Source organism: Cetorhinus maximus, chromosome 10 (assembly GCF_964194155.1).
Source record: "Cetorhinus maximus chromosome 10, sCetMax3.hap1.1, whole genome shotgun sequence".
Taxonomy (NCBI): Eukaryota; Metazoa; Chordata; class Chondrichthyes; order Lamniformes; family Cetorhinidae; genus Cetorhinus; species Cetorhinus maximus.
Genome location: NC_135888.1, coordinates 48,015,004 through 48,028,946, shown reverse-complemented (window position 1 = coordinate 48,028,946; position 13,943 = coordinate 48,015,004). Strand labels below are relative to the sequence as shown.

General features: G+C 43.6%; 1 protein-coding gene across 1 annotated transcript in view; it reads right to left on the bottom strand.

The window, feature by feature from the left end:
* LOC144685665 (glutamate receptor ionotropic, NMDA 1-like) overlaps positions 1 to 13,943 on the bottom strand; it is an 83,105-nt gene that overhangs the window by 54,423 nt on the left and 14,739 nt on the right. Inside the window, exon 7 of the mRNA XM_078550431.1 lies at positions 4,324 to 4,488. Coding sequence (XP_078406557.1) covers positions 4,324 to 4,488 — 165 coding nt within the window. The remainder of the gene's footprint in view (positions 1 to 4,323; positions 4,489 to 13,943) is intronic.

Here is a 13,943-nt window from a genome sequence, read left to right as displayed (position 1 = left end):
CTTGGTGTAGTCTGTAGGACATCAACTAGTGGGAAGGATGTAGAGGAACAAGTTTGCAAGGAAATTAAAGTGAGGTGCAAAGATTACAGGGTAGTTATAATGGGGGACTTTATTTATCTGAATATAGACTGGGATAGTAGTAGTGAAAAGGGCAGAGAGGGGCAAGAATTCCTAGTGTATTTTTAGGAGAATTTGCTACAGTAACACGTTTTCAGTCCAATGAGAAAGGAGACACTGCTAGACCTGGTTCTTGGAAATGAGGTGGGCCAAGTGGATCAAGTGTCAGGAGGAGAATATTTAGGGGATGGTGATCATCGTATCATAAGGTTGAAGCTGGAAAAGGACAAAGAATGGTCCAGAGAAAGCCAACTTTACTGGGGTAAGAACTGATCTGGGTCAAATAAATTGGAGTCAAAGGTTGACAGGCAAAACTGTAACTAAACAACGGGCTACTTTTAAAAAAGAGATAGTTCAGGCACAGTCAAGGTATATTGCCACAAAGGGAAAAGGTAGGGCAAACAAATCCAGAACTCCCTGGATGACAAAAAAGATAAATGAAGAAGTAAAAGTGTATTTATAACAGATGTCAACCCAGAGACAAGCTGAATCTAGAAGTTTCAGAGGGGAATTGAAAAAGCAAATAAGAGAAGCAAAGAGAGAGTATGTGCAGAGACTGGCAGCGAACACAAAAGAGAACCCTAAACTCTTCTATAGGCATATAAATAGTTAAAGGGTGGTATAAGGAGGAGTGAGGCCGACTAGGGACCAAAAAGAGGATTTACGCATAGAAACAGGGAGCATAGATGAAATATTAAATGAATACTTGGCATCTGATTTTAACAAGGCAGATGATGCTGCACAGGTCATGGTAGTTCAGACACTTGAAGGGTTTAAAGTTGATAAGGAGAAGCAGTGGAGAGGCTGCCTGTACTTAAACTTGATAAGGCACCAGGAATGGATGTGATGCATTCAAGGATACTGAGGGAAGTGAGAGTGGAAATTGCAGAGACACTGGGCATGATTTTCCCATTTTCCTTAGACTTAGAGGTGGTGCCAGAGGATTGGAGAGTTGCAAATGTTACACCCTTGTTCAAAAGAGGGTGTAAAGATAAGTGTAGCAACTATAGGCCACTAAGTTTAATCTCAGTGGTGGGGAAGCTTCTAGAAATGATAATTCGGGACAAATTTAACAGTCAATTGGGCAAATGCAGATTAATTAAGGAAAGTCATTAGTTAATTAGGGAAAATCATGTTTAACTAACTTGCTTTAGGTTTATGATGAGGTAACAGGTGATGCGGTTGATGAGGGTTATGCTGTTGATGTGGTGCACATGGACTTCTAAAAGGCATTTGATAAAGTGCCATATAACAGACTTATGAGCAAAATTAGAGATCAGGGAATAAAAGGGACAGTAGCAACATGGATTCAAAATTGGCTGACTGATAGGAAACAGAAAGTAATGGTGAGTTTCCCAGGGATCGGTGTTTGGACACCTGCTCTTCCAGATATATATTGATGACCTAGACCTTGGTGTACAGGGTTTCAAAATTTGGAAGTATCGTGAACTGTGAGGAAGATAGTGTAGAACTTCAAAAGAACACAGACAAATTGGTGAAATGGGAGAAGTGGATGAAATTCAATGCTGAGAAGTGTGAAGTGATTCATTTTGGCAGGAAGAATGTGGAGAGACAATATAAAATAAGGGGTACAGGGGCAGAGGGACCTGAATGTATATGTGTATAAATCATTGAAGGTGGCAGGACAGGTTGAGAGTGTGGTTAATAAAGTATACAGTATCCTGGGCTTTATTAATAGGGGGCATAGAGTACAAGAGTAAGGAAGTTATGTTAAACTTATGTAAAACACTGGTTCAGCCTCAACTGGAGTATTGCATCCAGTTCTGGGCACTACACTTTAGGAAGGACATGAAGGCATTGGAGAGGGTGCAGAAAAGATTTACAAAAATGTTGTTCTGGGGTTGGGGAACTTCAGTTACGTAGAAAGATTGGAGAAGTTGGGACTGCTCACCTTGGAGAAGAGGAGATTTGATAGAGGTGTTCAAAATCATGAAGGGTCTGGACAGAGTAAATAGGGAGGAACTGTTCCCATTGGCGGAAGGATCAAGAATCAGAGGGCACAGATTTAAGGTAATTGGCAAAAGAAGCAATGGAGACATGAGGAGAAACTTTTTCACACAGCGAGTGGTTAGGATCTGGAGTGCACTGCCTGCAGTGAGGTGGAGGGAGGGTCAATGGAGGCTTTCAAGAGGGAATTGGATTATCTGAAAAGGAAGAACGTGTAGGGCTGGGGGAGGAGGCGGTGGGTCGGCAGTAGGTGAATTGCTCCTTCAGAGAACTAGCACAGACATGATGGGCCAAATGGCCTCCTTCAGGTGCTCTAATCTTCTATGATTCTCTGAGTAACTGGTATCTGGTCTATCATTTTTCTCATCCTGCTTCCATTCTCCCAGTTTCTCCATCGCACCTGTCCAGATGATGCAATCAATGCCTCCCAGCATGGCTGACAGGGCCCTCCACCATGTTCAATCCATTTCACACAATTCTGCTCTCACCTCTTCCTTCACTCAATGATAGGGTTACCCTGCCACCCCGCCAGCCTCCTCATTCAGTGGATCATCCTCCGCCATTTTTGCCACCACCATCAACAAACACATCTTCCCCTTCCGTCTCCTTTCAGCATTCCAAAGAGACCACACCCTCTGTGACACCCTGGTCCACTCCTCCGTCACCCCAACACTCTTTCCCCTTCCTACGGCACTTTTCCCTGCGTCTCTCTCCTGCCCTCCACCCTATCACAGACTTTCCCTTTTGTTCTCTACCCCTTGTCCCCTAACCAACACCGCACTTGCACTTGCTTTAAACCTTTTATGTTTCTGTCTTCAATTCTGATGAAGAGTCACCATCGACCCAAAGCGTTACCTAAGGCCGGGATTTTCCAGCGCTGCCGTGGGGGGATCCGCCGTGGGGGATGCAGCGGCCCAGCCAATAGTCCTTTGCCTTTCAGCGAGACTGGACAATCCTGGCAGCGGGTGGGGCCAGAGAACCCACCCAATGTTTCTCTTCACAGAGATTGCCTGACCTACTGAGTATTTTGGCAATTTTCTATTTTTATTCTGGTCTATCACTAACCAGCTTTCCTACCTCATTAACTAGTATCTCTCTCATTAACTGGTATCTCTGTTTCACCTTAGCCAGTATCTCTCTTTTCCTTAATTGGTATCTCTCCCTCTCTCTCTCTCTCTCATTAAGTGATCTCTTTCTTTCTGTGGCATCAAAATCCCTTATGTAGAGAAGAGAATCTAACCACCTTCTCTTGATGTTCAATGGCATTACCATTGCTGAATCACCCATTATCAACATCCTGGGGGTTACCATTGACCAGAAACTGAACTGGACCAACCATATAAATACTGTGGCTACAAGAGCAGGTCAGAGGCTAGGAATCCTGCGACGAATAACACACCTCCTGACTCCCCAAGGCCTGTCCACCATCTACAAGGCACAAGTCAGGAGTGTGATGGAATACTCCCCACTTGCCTGGACGAGTGCAGCTCCAACAACACTCAGGAAAAAGTAGCCCACATGACCGGCATCCAATTCATCATCTTAAATATTCACTCCCTCCACCACCGATGCACAGTAGCAGCAGTGTGTATCATCTACAAGATGCACTGCAGGAATTCACCAAGGCTCCTTCCAAACCTGCAACTTCTTTCATCTAGAAGGACAAGGGCAGTGGTCACATGGGAACACCACCACCTGGAATTTCCCCTCCAAGCCACTCATCATCCTGACTTGGAAAAATATCACCATTCCTTCACTGTCGCTGGGTCAAAATCCTGGAACTCCCTCCCTAACAGCACTGTGGGTGTACCTACACCACATGGACTGCAGCAGTTCAAGAAGGCAGCTCACCACCACCTTCCCAACGGCAATGAGAGATGGGCAATAAATGCTGGCCTAGCCAGGGACACCCACATCCCATAGAACCATACAAAAATTATAGCACAGAAAGAGGCCATTCAGCCCATTGTGTCTGCACTGATCGAAAATAAAAAATAAAATAACTAGCTGCTTTTTTAACCCCACCTTCCAGCACCTGGTCTGTAGCCTTTCAGGTTACAGCACTTTAGGGAAAGAATCAAAAAAAAAGTCAACCTCATTTGTTGTGCACATAGTGAAGCATGTCGATGGCATGATGGCATGAGACCAGAAAGCTGCAAGATTACATGGTTGGATGATTAGGGTGGCCCAATGACTGGATGAAGAGAGAGCTGGGTGACATAATGGCTGGATCGATACCTTCTTCACTAGAATGGTGAGTCCTTGGTACTTGTAAGGTTTGGAGAATTCAATATACTGAGCCCGCTCATTATTGATGGTTAGAGGGGCAACAATCATGTCACCGAGCCCACTCAGCAGCTCCCCCATCATCCCGTTCCATTCCTTCTTATTGCTGTTATTAACCTGGAAATAGTTAAAGCATCCATGAGCATTCAGAAACATTAGTGGCAAAGACATCGAGAGAGAGCAAGAGCGAGAGAATGAGCTGGAAACTGCTTCTGAGCAACACTTGTCCCAACCCAGCTCTGCAAACTACCAAATTGTCTTCATTTACAAAAACTCTACACCTTCATCTTGGTTTTGCAGAAAGGGTTGCTCTAAGTATAGCATCTGTTCCTGAGTTTGTCAGCACGTTTTGCAGGTGGTGCACCTGGTTTCCACCTGCTGCCAGCAAAGGTGAAATACTGCCCTCTAGGGAGGTTGTGCTGAACTACAAAATAGGGTCACTCACCTGAAACATCGATGTCCTGCAGCTGTTTGGTCATTTTAGCAGAGCTCAAAGGTGGTGCTGGTAGTGCAGGAGTGAAAATGATCTGCCACTGGATTGATTTGTGCCTCTGTATTGGATTTTTAGAGCTGACACAATTCCTGCCCACTCTCCCCTGCTGTAAGCTGCTATGCTCAACAATCTAAAATCTGTCCGTCATGCAGTCACTTACCTTAAAGCGCAATATCCCTTTGAATCACACTTATTTGCCACTGCCCCGTCCCGCAATCTGCTGGATAAACTGAAGCAGGGAGTTTGGACAATCATCCGGTTCACTATGCTGCTTGTTGGCTTTGCATCAATGCGGCATTAAAGCTGCATTGGTTTGGTCAGCTGGAGATAAAACCAAGCTCTTGCCCATGGACTGGGCTGAAAGCCACACAGGCCAGTGGATTTGGTGAACTTACACCACACCCTGAGCCTCACAAAGATGTAACCATGTTTTTAACCCTTTATAATACTGACAACATTCTAAGAATTGATGCTGAATTTTTGCAATGCTGTGTTTATGGTTAGAAGTCAAGAACTCTACTTCAGCTCATTTAAATTCTGTGTTAAACAGAAACTACTTCATGTTCCCCTGAAACTCTCTCCCGGGTGCTGTAGGTACCTGGCACACTTCTCCAAGGATGCAGACAGTCAAAGGGGCAAGTATACTAACTGTTGGCTTGACTCAGTTGGTATTCATTCACTCCACACTGAATCATAGAATTGGAGACCTGAGTTCCACTTCGAGATTTGAGTGTAAAATAAAATAATAGTATAAAATACTATGAGCTAGGCTGACACTCCAGTGCAGTACTAAGGAAAGGCTGCATTGTTGGAGGTGTTAAGCTGAGGCCTATTTGCTGGTTCTGTTGGTTTAGGGGAATGTCAATGATCCCAAGGCACCAATGGGAGAACAGTGAGCCCCTGTAATGTCCTAGTTAACTTTCCCCAGTCAATCAACACAATCAAAAATAAATGAACTGGCACTTCATCCCAGCACTGTTTGTGGGACATTGCTACCAGTAAACTTGTGTAGTAATTCATTGGATGTGAGGTGTTTCTGAGACATCATAGCAAAACATGCTTTATCTAAAGAAGTCCAAGATCAAAATGTATTACTGAAAATATCAAAGCTCCATATACTGGTTCAGTCCCTCATCCCCCCACCTCAGACTGTGGCTCATTTCTCCACCAACCCCCTTTTTTCAGGCTGGGGCTCTGTTCCCTCCCCCCATTTCTCCCAGGACAGTTTGGGTTGCCCATCCCCCTTTAAATAAATGGTGAACTACAAACCAGTGTTATCGTCAGGTCATAAAGTATCACTTCCTGCTTATGAACAATTGCTGTGTGAATGTATAGAATTATTTTTTCATGGGATGTGGGCATCACTGGCAAGGCCAGCATATGTTGCCCATCCCATGAACTGAGTGGCTTGCTAGGCCATTTCAGAGGGCAGTTAAGAATCAAGCACATTGCTGTGGGTCTGGAGTCACATGTAGGCCAGACCAGGTGAGAATGACACATTCTTTCCCTAAAGGACATTAGTGAACTAGGTGGGTTTTTACAACAGTCAGCGATAGTTGTCACAGTCACCATTACTGAGACTATGTTTATATACCAGATCTATTAATTGAATTTAACTTTTACCAGCTACTGTGATGGGATTTAAACCCATGTCTCCAGAATATCAGCCTGGGTCTCAAGATTGCCAATCCATTGCTGTTACCACTACATGACCATCTCCCTGCAATTGCAATGCATTGTGCATTTTGTCCACTCAAGAGTACCATACCCATATACCAGCAGAGGGAGTCTAGAAGGAGAATAAAGGAACCCATGTTTTAACAGCACATGCAGCAGTTCTGCTTCTTACTGAATTTTATTCTTTCTTCACAAGAACTTCACAATGATGGTGAAAATGGTGAGAAAAAGCAAACATTGCTTTCAGGTATGAAACTTTTGGAAGGTTTTTGTCTACATTCTGCAGATAGCGCTGCAGAGGCTGTGTTGAATATACACACAGGAGGCCCTGCAGCTCGCTTTTAGCAACAGCGAAACCTGCACAGTGTATACCCATACACGCACACACATACACAGAGAGACACAGACACAAAGACATACATAGACACAAAGACACATGCAGATACAGACACACAGGCACAAAGACATACAGACACAAAGACACACACAGATACAAATACACAAACACACACACAGACACAAAGACACAGACAGACAGACACACACACAGACATACACAGGCACACACACACAAAGACACAGACACACACACACAGACAGACACCTTAACAGCTGCAATGTACCACCATCTACGCCTCATGGACAAGCCAAAGACTGATTTGTACATTTTAAAAAACTTTTATGTGGACTACTAACTTTTCAATTCTGATCTGTGTGTATGTGTGTTGCATTTTTATTATCTTTCTTGGGTTTTAGTAACTAATAAACGTATTCTTTCTTTAACTCAAGACAGCCTGGTTAAATTGGCTTCTTCTAAAAAATAAATACATTCGGACTGGGAAAAGGTATCCATGGGGGAAGAGATCCCTTTTAAATTAACCTTATTGCAACCAATCGAGGGGGTTGAATAAAGAAGGGGAGCCAGCTCATTCCTCCTCACCCGAGAGCATAACAAAATTGGGGTCCCGTTCGGGAAGTGAACAAATTGGGGTATTTCTTTTGGGGACCAGTCGTAACAAATGCAACAACAGCAGTAGAATTGCGATTTGTCCAAAGACATTTATCACTGTGGCAGTGCTTATCTACATTGGACAGAATGTCCTGCTACTGACAAGTAGTATAAAACCTGTGGAAAAATCAACCACTTTGCTTATGTTTGTTGCTCATCATCAATATCGACTATGAAGATTCATATGCCAGGAGAGTGCCACATGTAGCACACCAACTGGGCAATAGAATGTAGCCAATGTAGAGGCAGATGACCCTGATTATACTTTTGTGCTCGCTTTCGGACACAGCAACCAGCTACACCTGACAGTGGCAATTGGCTGCATGACATAGATGCTCTTGTAGATACACGAGCATCATACAGGAATGTCATAGGGGACAAACACTCAACAGACTTCAGGATTGCCCCATTCTCTGCAAACCAGGGAAGACAAAAAAACCCCTTAAACAGTGACAAACTCCTGAAAGTTCTCGGACTTTTGAAATGCCAGTTTCACTCAAAAATATTAGAACGAATGCTGTATTGTATGTCATATCGGGAGAATATGTCACACTTATCAGTTTCTACACAGCAACAGATCTGCACGATTGCAGTTGTACATGCAATTCCTACAAATACCAACAACATCCTCAAATTGTATGCTGACCGCTTCACTGGTATCAGCAAACTGAAAGGTGTTACATGTAAGCTGCATATAGAACCGAAGATGCCCCTGTAAAGAACGTATCTTTTTATTTCTGTTGGATTGTGGATTAAAATTGCAATGGCTGCAGTTTGGAGGACATGTCTACTGGAACAGTGTGAGGGATGTATATAATGTTGCTGTCCTGGACCTGAGTGTCCCATGAAAGACAGGATGTTGCTGAGGAGGAGTCTGGTCTAATGGGGAACTGCCTGGCAACAACATTTTAACTGGCTCCTGACCAGATGACCAGGGTTTGTGTGAGAGCAGTGCAGCTCTCTAAAGACCCCTATCAAGAGGCAAAGGGGAAAATCACTGAGACATTGAACGGCAAGTGCTCAACCAGTGAACTAAAGACTGAAAGTGCTGGAAGATCATCTTGTGTAATCAACAAAGAACTGAAAGGAATTTGGAAGACATCAATCAAAATCAAACCATTGAATCCTGTACTCCGGAATTGATGCTATTGAACTGTTTTATCCCTCCCTTAACATCCATGTTTTTGTGTGTCTTATGTGTGTGTTTAGGGATTTAAGAAGGGGTAGAGTTTAGGTTATAGAGTTAGAAATTAGCAGTTCTTATTTCTTTATTTTGCGACTACAATTTGTTCCATAAACTGTCATTTACTTATTAAGTTTACAAACCTGGTGCTTGTATTCTGTTAACCGAAGTTAAACAATTAGGTGGGTTGATCAAATTTTTAACATTTGTCATGGCTCGGGGAGCAGTGGGGCTTGATATTGCAGTGCACTATCCCCAGTGAGTCATGACATCCCCCAGTCATGCATCAATGATGATGAATATAATTTCATATCAGAAAGCAGACAGAGATGGAACTTCAGTGCCTTCTTTACATTATTAAGAAAGTTGGGGATGAGCCGACCCCTTGGGTCTCACCCATACAAGTAATCAAGAAACCCAAGTGTGAGAACCAGATTAGAATCCATGTTGCTATGCAGTCGCCAAACCAAGCCATACAACAAGAAAGACACTTGACACCAACAACTGATGATGTCACAGAGAAAGTGAATGGTGCTAAACACTTAGCTAAACTTGACCTCAATGCAATCCATCAAATTAAACTTGCTGAAGAATCGAGGTATCTTATTGTCCTCCACTCACATACGACTTATTCAATACAAGAGGCTCAACTTTGGAGTCAGCTCAGCAGCTGAGATATTTCAGCACATGATTCACTATGCACTGCAATGACTTGAAGGCAGACTGATCGTCAGTGTTGACATTCTCATCTACGGTCACACTGAAAGTGAACTCGAGACATGCTGACATGCATGTTTACAACATCTTACAGAATGTAACCTCACCTTGAACAAAGACAAATATTTGTCCAATGAAAGCAGAGTTGAATTCTTTGGTCATGTGTTCAGTGATGAATGAGTATCACCTGACCCATGGAAAGTTGAAGCCATTGCAAACTCTATGGATCCTACAAACATGCAAAAAGTCAGAATCTGCTCAGGCTCATCACGCACTGTAGTTGCTTCATTTTTGACTTTGCTACATTGTCTTCCCCCTACACAATCAGACAAAAGAGACTCGCATGTAGGAGTGGACTACATCACACAAACAGGCTGTACACCAGATCAAATGACATTGTCAACAAGTTACACAAATGCCTATTTTGACCCAGAGAAACTCGCCCAGTTTGTCATAGGTACAAGCCTGTGTGCCTTATGTGCAGTTCTCATGCAGAAAGACAAGGCTGGGAACCCATCAAATGTTGCGATGGCAAGTGGATCACTAACGCCTGTAGAGCAATGTTATTCACAAACAGAAAGGGAAGTGCTCTCAATCACATGGGCTCTCTTACACTTTCATCTCTACTTGTATGGAAGTGTGTTTGAAGTCATAAGCGATCATAGCCCACTAATATGCTTGTTCAACAATCCACATTGCAACTCGAGTAGAGTGCTGGATACTCAAACTACAAGAGTACGAGTTTCACATTGAGTATCAGCCAGACAAGCAAAACTCAGCAGACTATCATTCGGGACATCCATTGCCAGTTAGTTGTTGTGAAGGAAAGGTTGCCGAACAACATCTTCAAGCCTAAATGTGGTGCCAAAGTCATCAAAGTGGTACAAAACAAGTTGAGGCATTACAACTTTGTAGGATGACTATGGAATCATGAAACTGGAAAGATGTGTTCAAGAGGGTGTCTACAAACAAGGTCTTCTTGATGTTTCCAATGGGCTCACTGTTACAACACAATCTTGGTTTAAGCAGCAACTGTATTGGCATTCCGCACTCATTGAGGGAATGCGTTGTTGATATAGCACATGAAGGTCAACAAGGAATTGTCAAAACCAAACATCCCCTTAGGGAAAAGGTATGGTGCCCAGGTATTGATCACATGATTGATCACAAAATCAATCAGTGTGGGCCATGTCAAGCAACTACAATGTCAAACCCTCATGCTCCCCCTGAGATGCTTGAACTAGCTCCAGGTGCATGTATAGAATTTAGCACTGATTTTACAGATTTGTACACTGGTGAACACCTGTCTGTTGTCACTGAGAACCACAGCAGATTCCCAGTTGTGGAAATAGTCATATCAACTTCAACGAAAGCAGTAATCCTCAAGCTTGCCTGGACTTCCACCTTGTTTAGAATCCTTCAAATTGTGAGAATTGACAATGAACTCCCCCATTCAACAGCGATAAGTTCAGTAAATTTGTGAACTGTCTGGGCATCACTCATCAAAAAATCACACCCCATTGGCCAAGGGCTAACTGAGAAGTCAAGAGATTTAGAGAAAAATAATACATACAGCTCCAGCCGAAAGTAAGTCATGGAAGCAAGAGCTGTTTCACTTTCTTCGCAATTACAGAACAACTCCCTCGACTACTGAAAAGCCTCCAGCTACACTCAGTTTCACATTTCCTATGTGCACATGTCTTCCTGAGCTACCCCATGGATCAAAACACTTGTGAAGGTGATTGAGAACTGAAGGATTGAATGAGGGAAAATGCAGAGTGAAACTTGAAATTCAGAACTACATCATTGAAGTCAGGAGGTGAAGTGCTTGTGAAACGCAATGGTCATATTGGAAAGCAAACAACCTGCTATAATATCCAGCCTATGTTGTGACCTACACAAAAGGATCAATGAAACTAAACGCGGTTCACAAATCATCACATGAAACACATCATTCTTCAAAGTACTCAAAACACAATTCGTAAGCATTGAATCTGATTCTGATATCAACATGTCAGAGGAAGAACGTGACTTAAATGAGACTACACCGGAGGTTACAGGTATCCTACTTGTGAGAGAAAATGTCCACCATACTAAAGTGATTAAGTGATAGTGAACGATTTTCAGTTGGTGAACAGTTTTTCATCTCATTGTAACGACTGAGTACATTGTTAAATTGATACAAATGTGGTGAGGTTGTATATTCATATTATGCGTAAGCTATTGTTTACTCTTTTGGAAACAAACCACTGAAAGAGACTATACCTGTTATTTACTAAGAAGGGGAGGGATGTAATGGGTGTTTTTTACAATGTTTTTATGATGGCGATGGTTTCAGAGAGCACTCCAGGTGGACCTGGAGTGAGTCCTCTGAAACAGCGATTGGCCGTGCTGGAGCAGCCCGGTTCAGTGTGGCTATATCAGCTGTAACTTGGGGGGTGCACTGGTCATCTTCCCACTCACCTCCACCCCTTGTACGGATCGATTCTTCGGTCAGCCCCGGACCTGTGGCCCGAGAAATGAGCATTGCTGCGGTGGTGACGATGCCGCTCAGCAGGGGGTTTTTGGGCTGGAATATCTCTGTACAAGGGCAGGGCTGGGCCAGCAAAAGTGAGCATTCTCCTCGGCTTGAGGGCTTCCTGGAGCAGGGGAATAGCAGGATTTCAAGGATGGTCGAGTGTCTGCCGATGGACTGTGTCTACCCGAGATCAGAGGTCTTCCTAAAACTCCGCATTTTGCCTTATCTCCATTCCACCAATAGACTTCAGGATTGCCTTATTCTCTGCAAACCACCAATGCCTGATCCAGGAGACATATTCAAGGATATCGCCACATTCATATCATTTGGTTATAGCTGTGCTGGGGAGGGAGCATGAAGACCTAGACTTTTTCTCTAATTTCACCTCTCCTCATTCTATTTTTTACTGTGAAGTTGGTGCTACACTGTAGCAACATGAAATGTGATATTGCTGATGTAATTCTCTCTTTCTTATTTTGGTTTTACATAAGCAATTGTACCCACAGCGAATTTCCATTAGGACAATAAAAGTTATATTTTTTATTGAAAATTGCATTGTCTGTTTCGTCCACTTAAAGCTACCATACACACACGTACCAGCAGAGAGAGCCTGGAAGGCCACCACCATCTTCTCAAGGGCAACCTAGGATGAACAATTAATGCTGATCTTGTCAGCAATGCCTGCCTCTCCTGAGTGGATAAAAACAAAATGGGTAGTCTTGTGGGCTTTCCTCTTGAAACTGAGCATGACTGGATGATTGAAGAGAGGTCACAGAGAGCACTACAAGTGCCAGAAGGGGGAGGGGAAGAAGGGTTCTTATGGGGCTGTATCTGGCCAAGGTATTTAGGGAGCCATTCCTGTACATAAACTTGAGCAATTACCAATGCTTGAGACATCTTCACTTCGCTAACATGTGACTGAAATCAGCCAATTGCTACAGCAAAATCTACAATCTTAAAGCAGGATAAGGACCCCATTGCCTTGGTTGTCAAGGTGGCTTTGGCTCATAACTTTTATGTGTCTGGTTCCTTCCAGGCTACTGCTGGAGGTATGAGCAACATATCACGTATTGCAGTACCCTGCTGCATAAGGGAGGTCATTGAGGCTAACAATACAAAGTTAGGTAGCTTCAACTCATTCCCTCTTGCCAGGGAGAAGCAGATGGAGTGAGCATGGGGTTTGCATGGATTACAGGTTTCCCAGTGGTGCAGAGTACCGTTCACTGAATGTACATTGCTTTGTATGTGCCTCCTTCCTGTGCACTCAGTCATTTTCATGAACCGGAAGAGATTCCACTCCCTCAATGTGCAGCTACATCTGTGAGCATAGGCAGCACCTCTCACAGGTCAATGATCCCATTATCCTGGTGGTATTCATGATTCCTTCATTCTATAATTGTCCTCTGTGCACCAGTATTTAACCCACCTCAGCAAATCAAAGGCTGTCTACTGGGTAACAAGGATTATCCATTCATGACATGGCTCATGACTCCAGTTCAGAACCCAGACACTTGTGTACAGCAGGCCTACAATGAGAGCTATAATGGCATAAGGAGCATTTTAGTGTGCACGTATGCTGTCTGGACTACTCTAGATGAGTCCTGAAATACTCAGCTGAGCAGATTTCATGATTTGTGATAGTCAACTGCATGTTCACCATCTGGCCATAATGAAGGAACAGCCCTTATCATCACCTTACAGGAAAGAGGGAGCACAGGGAAGAGGAGGTGGAAGTGGAGGCTTCATGGTAGATTCCACAGGTGTGTTGATTGAGGTGACCACATCCTCCACACTGGAAAGCAGGGTTTCAAGCTCTGGGCAAAGCCCTGTTGGTGCTGGGCTCCTCCATGCTCCTTGACACTGAGCACAGGCTGATAGATTTTCCAGTGCACAGGAGCATTTAGATGCATGCACTCATTAACCTTCTTCTGGAGCCTGGACCATCAAAGCCTTCATCAGAATCTTCTGTAGCACA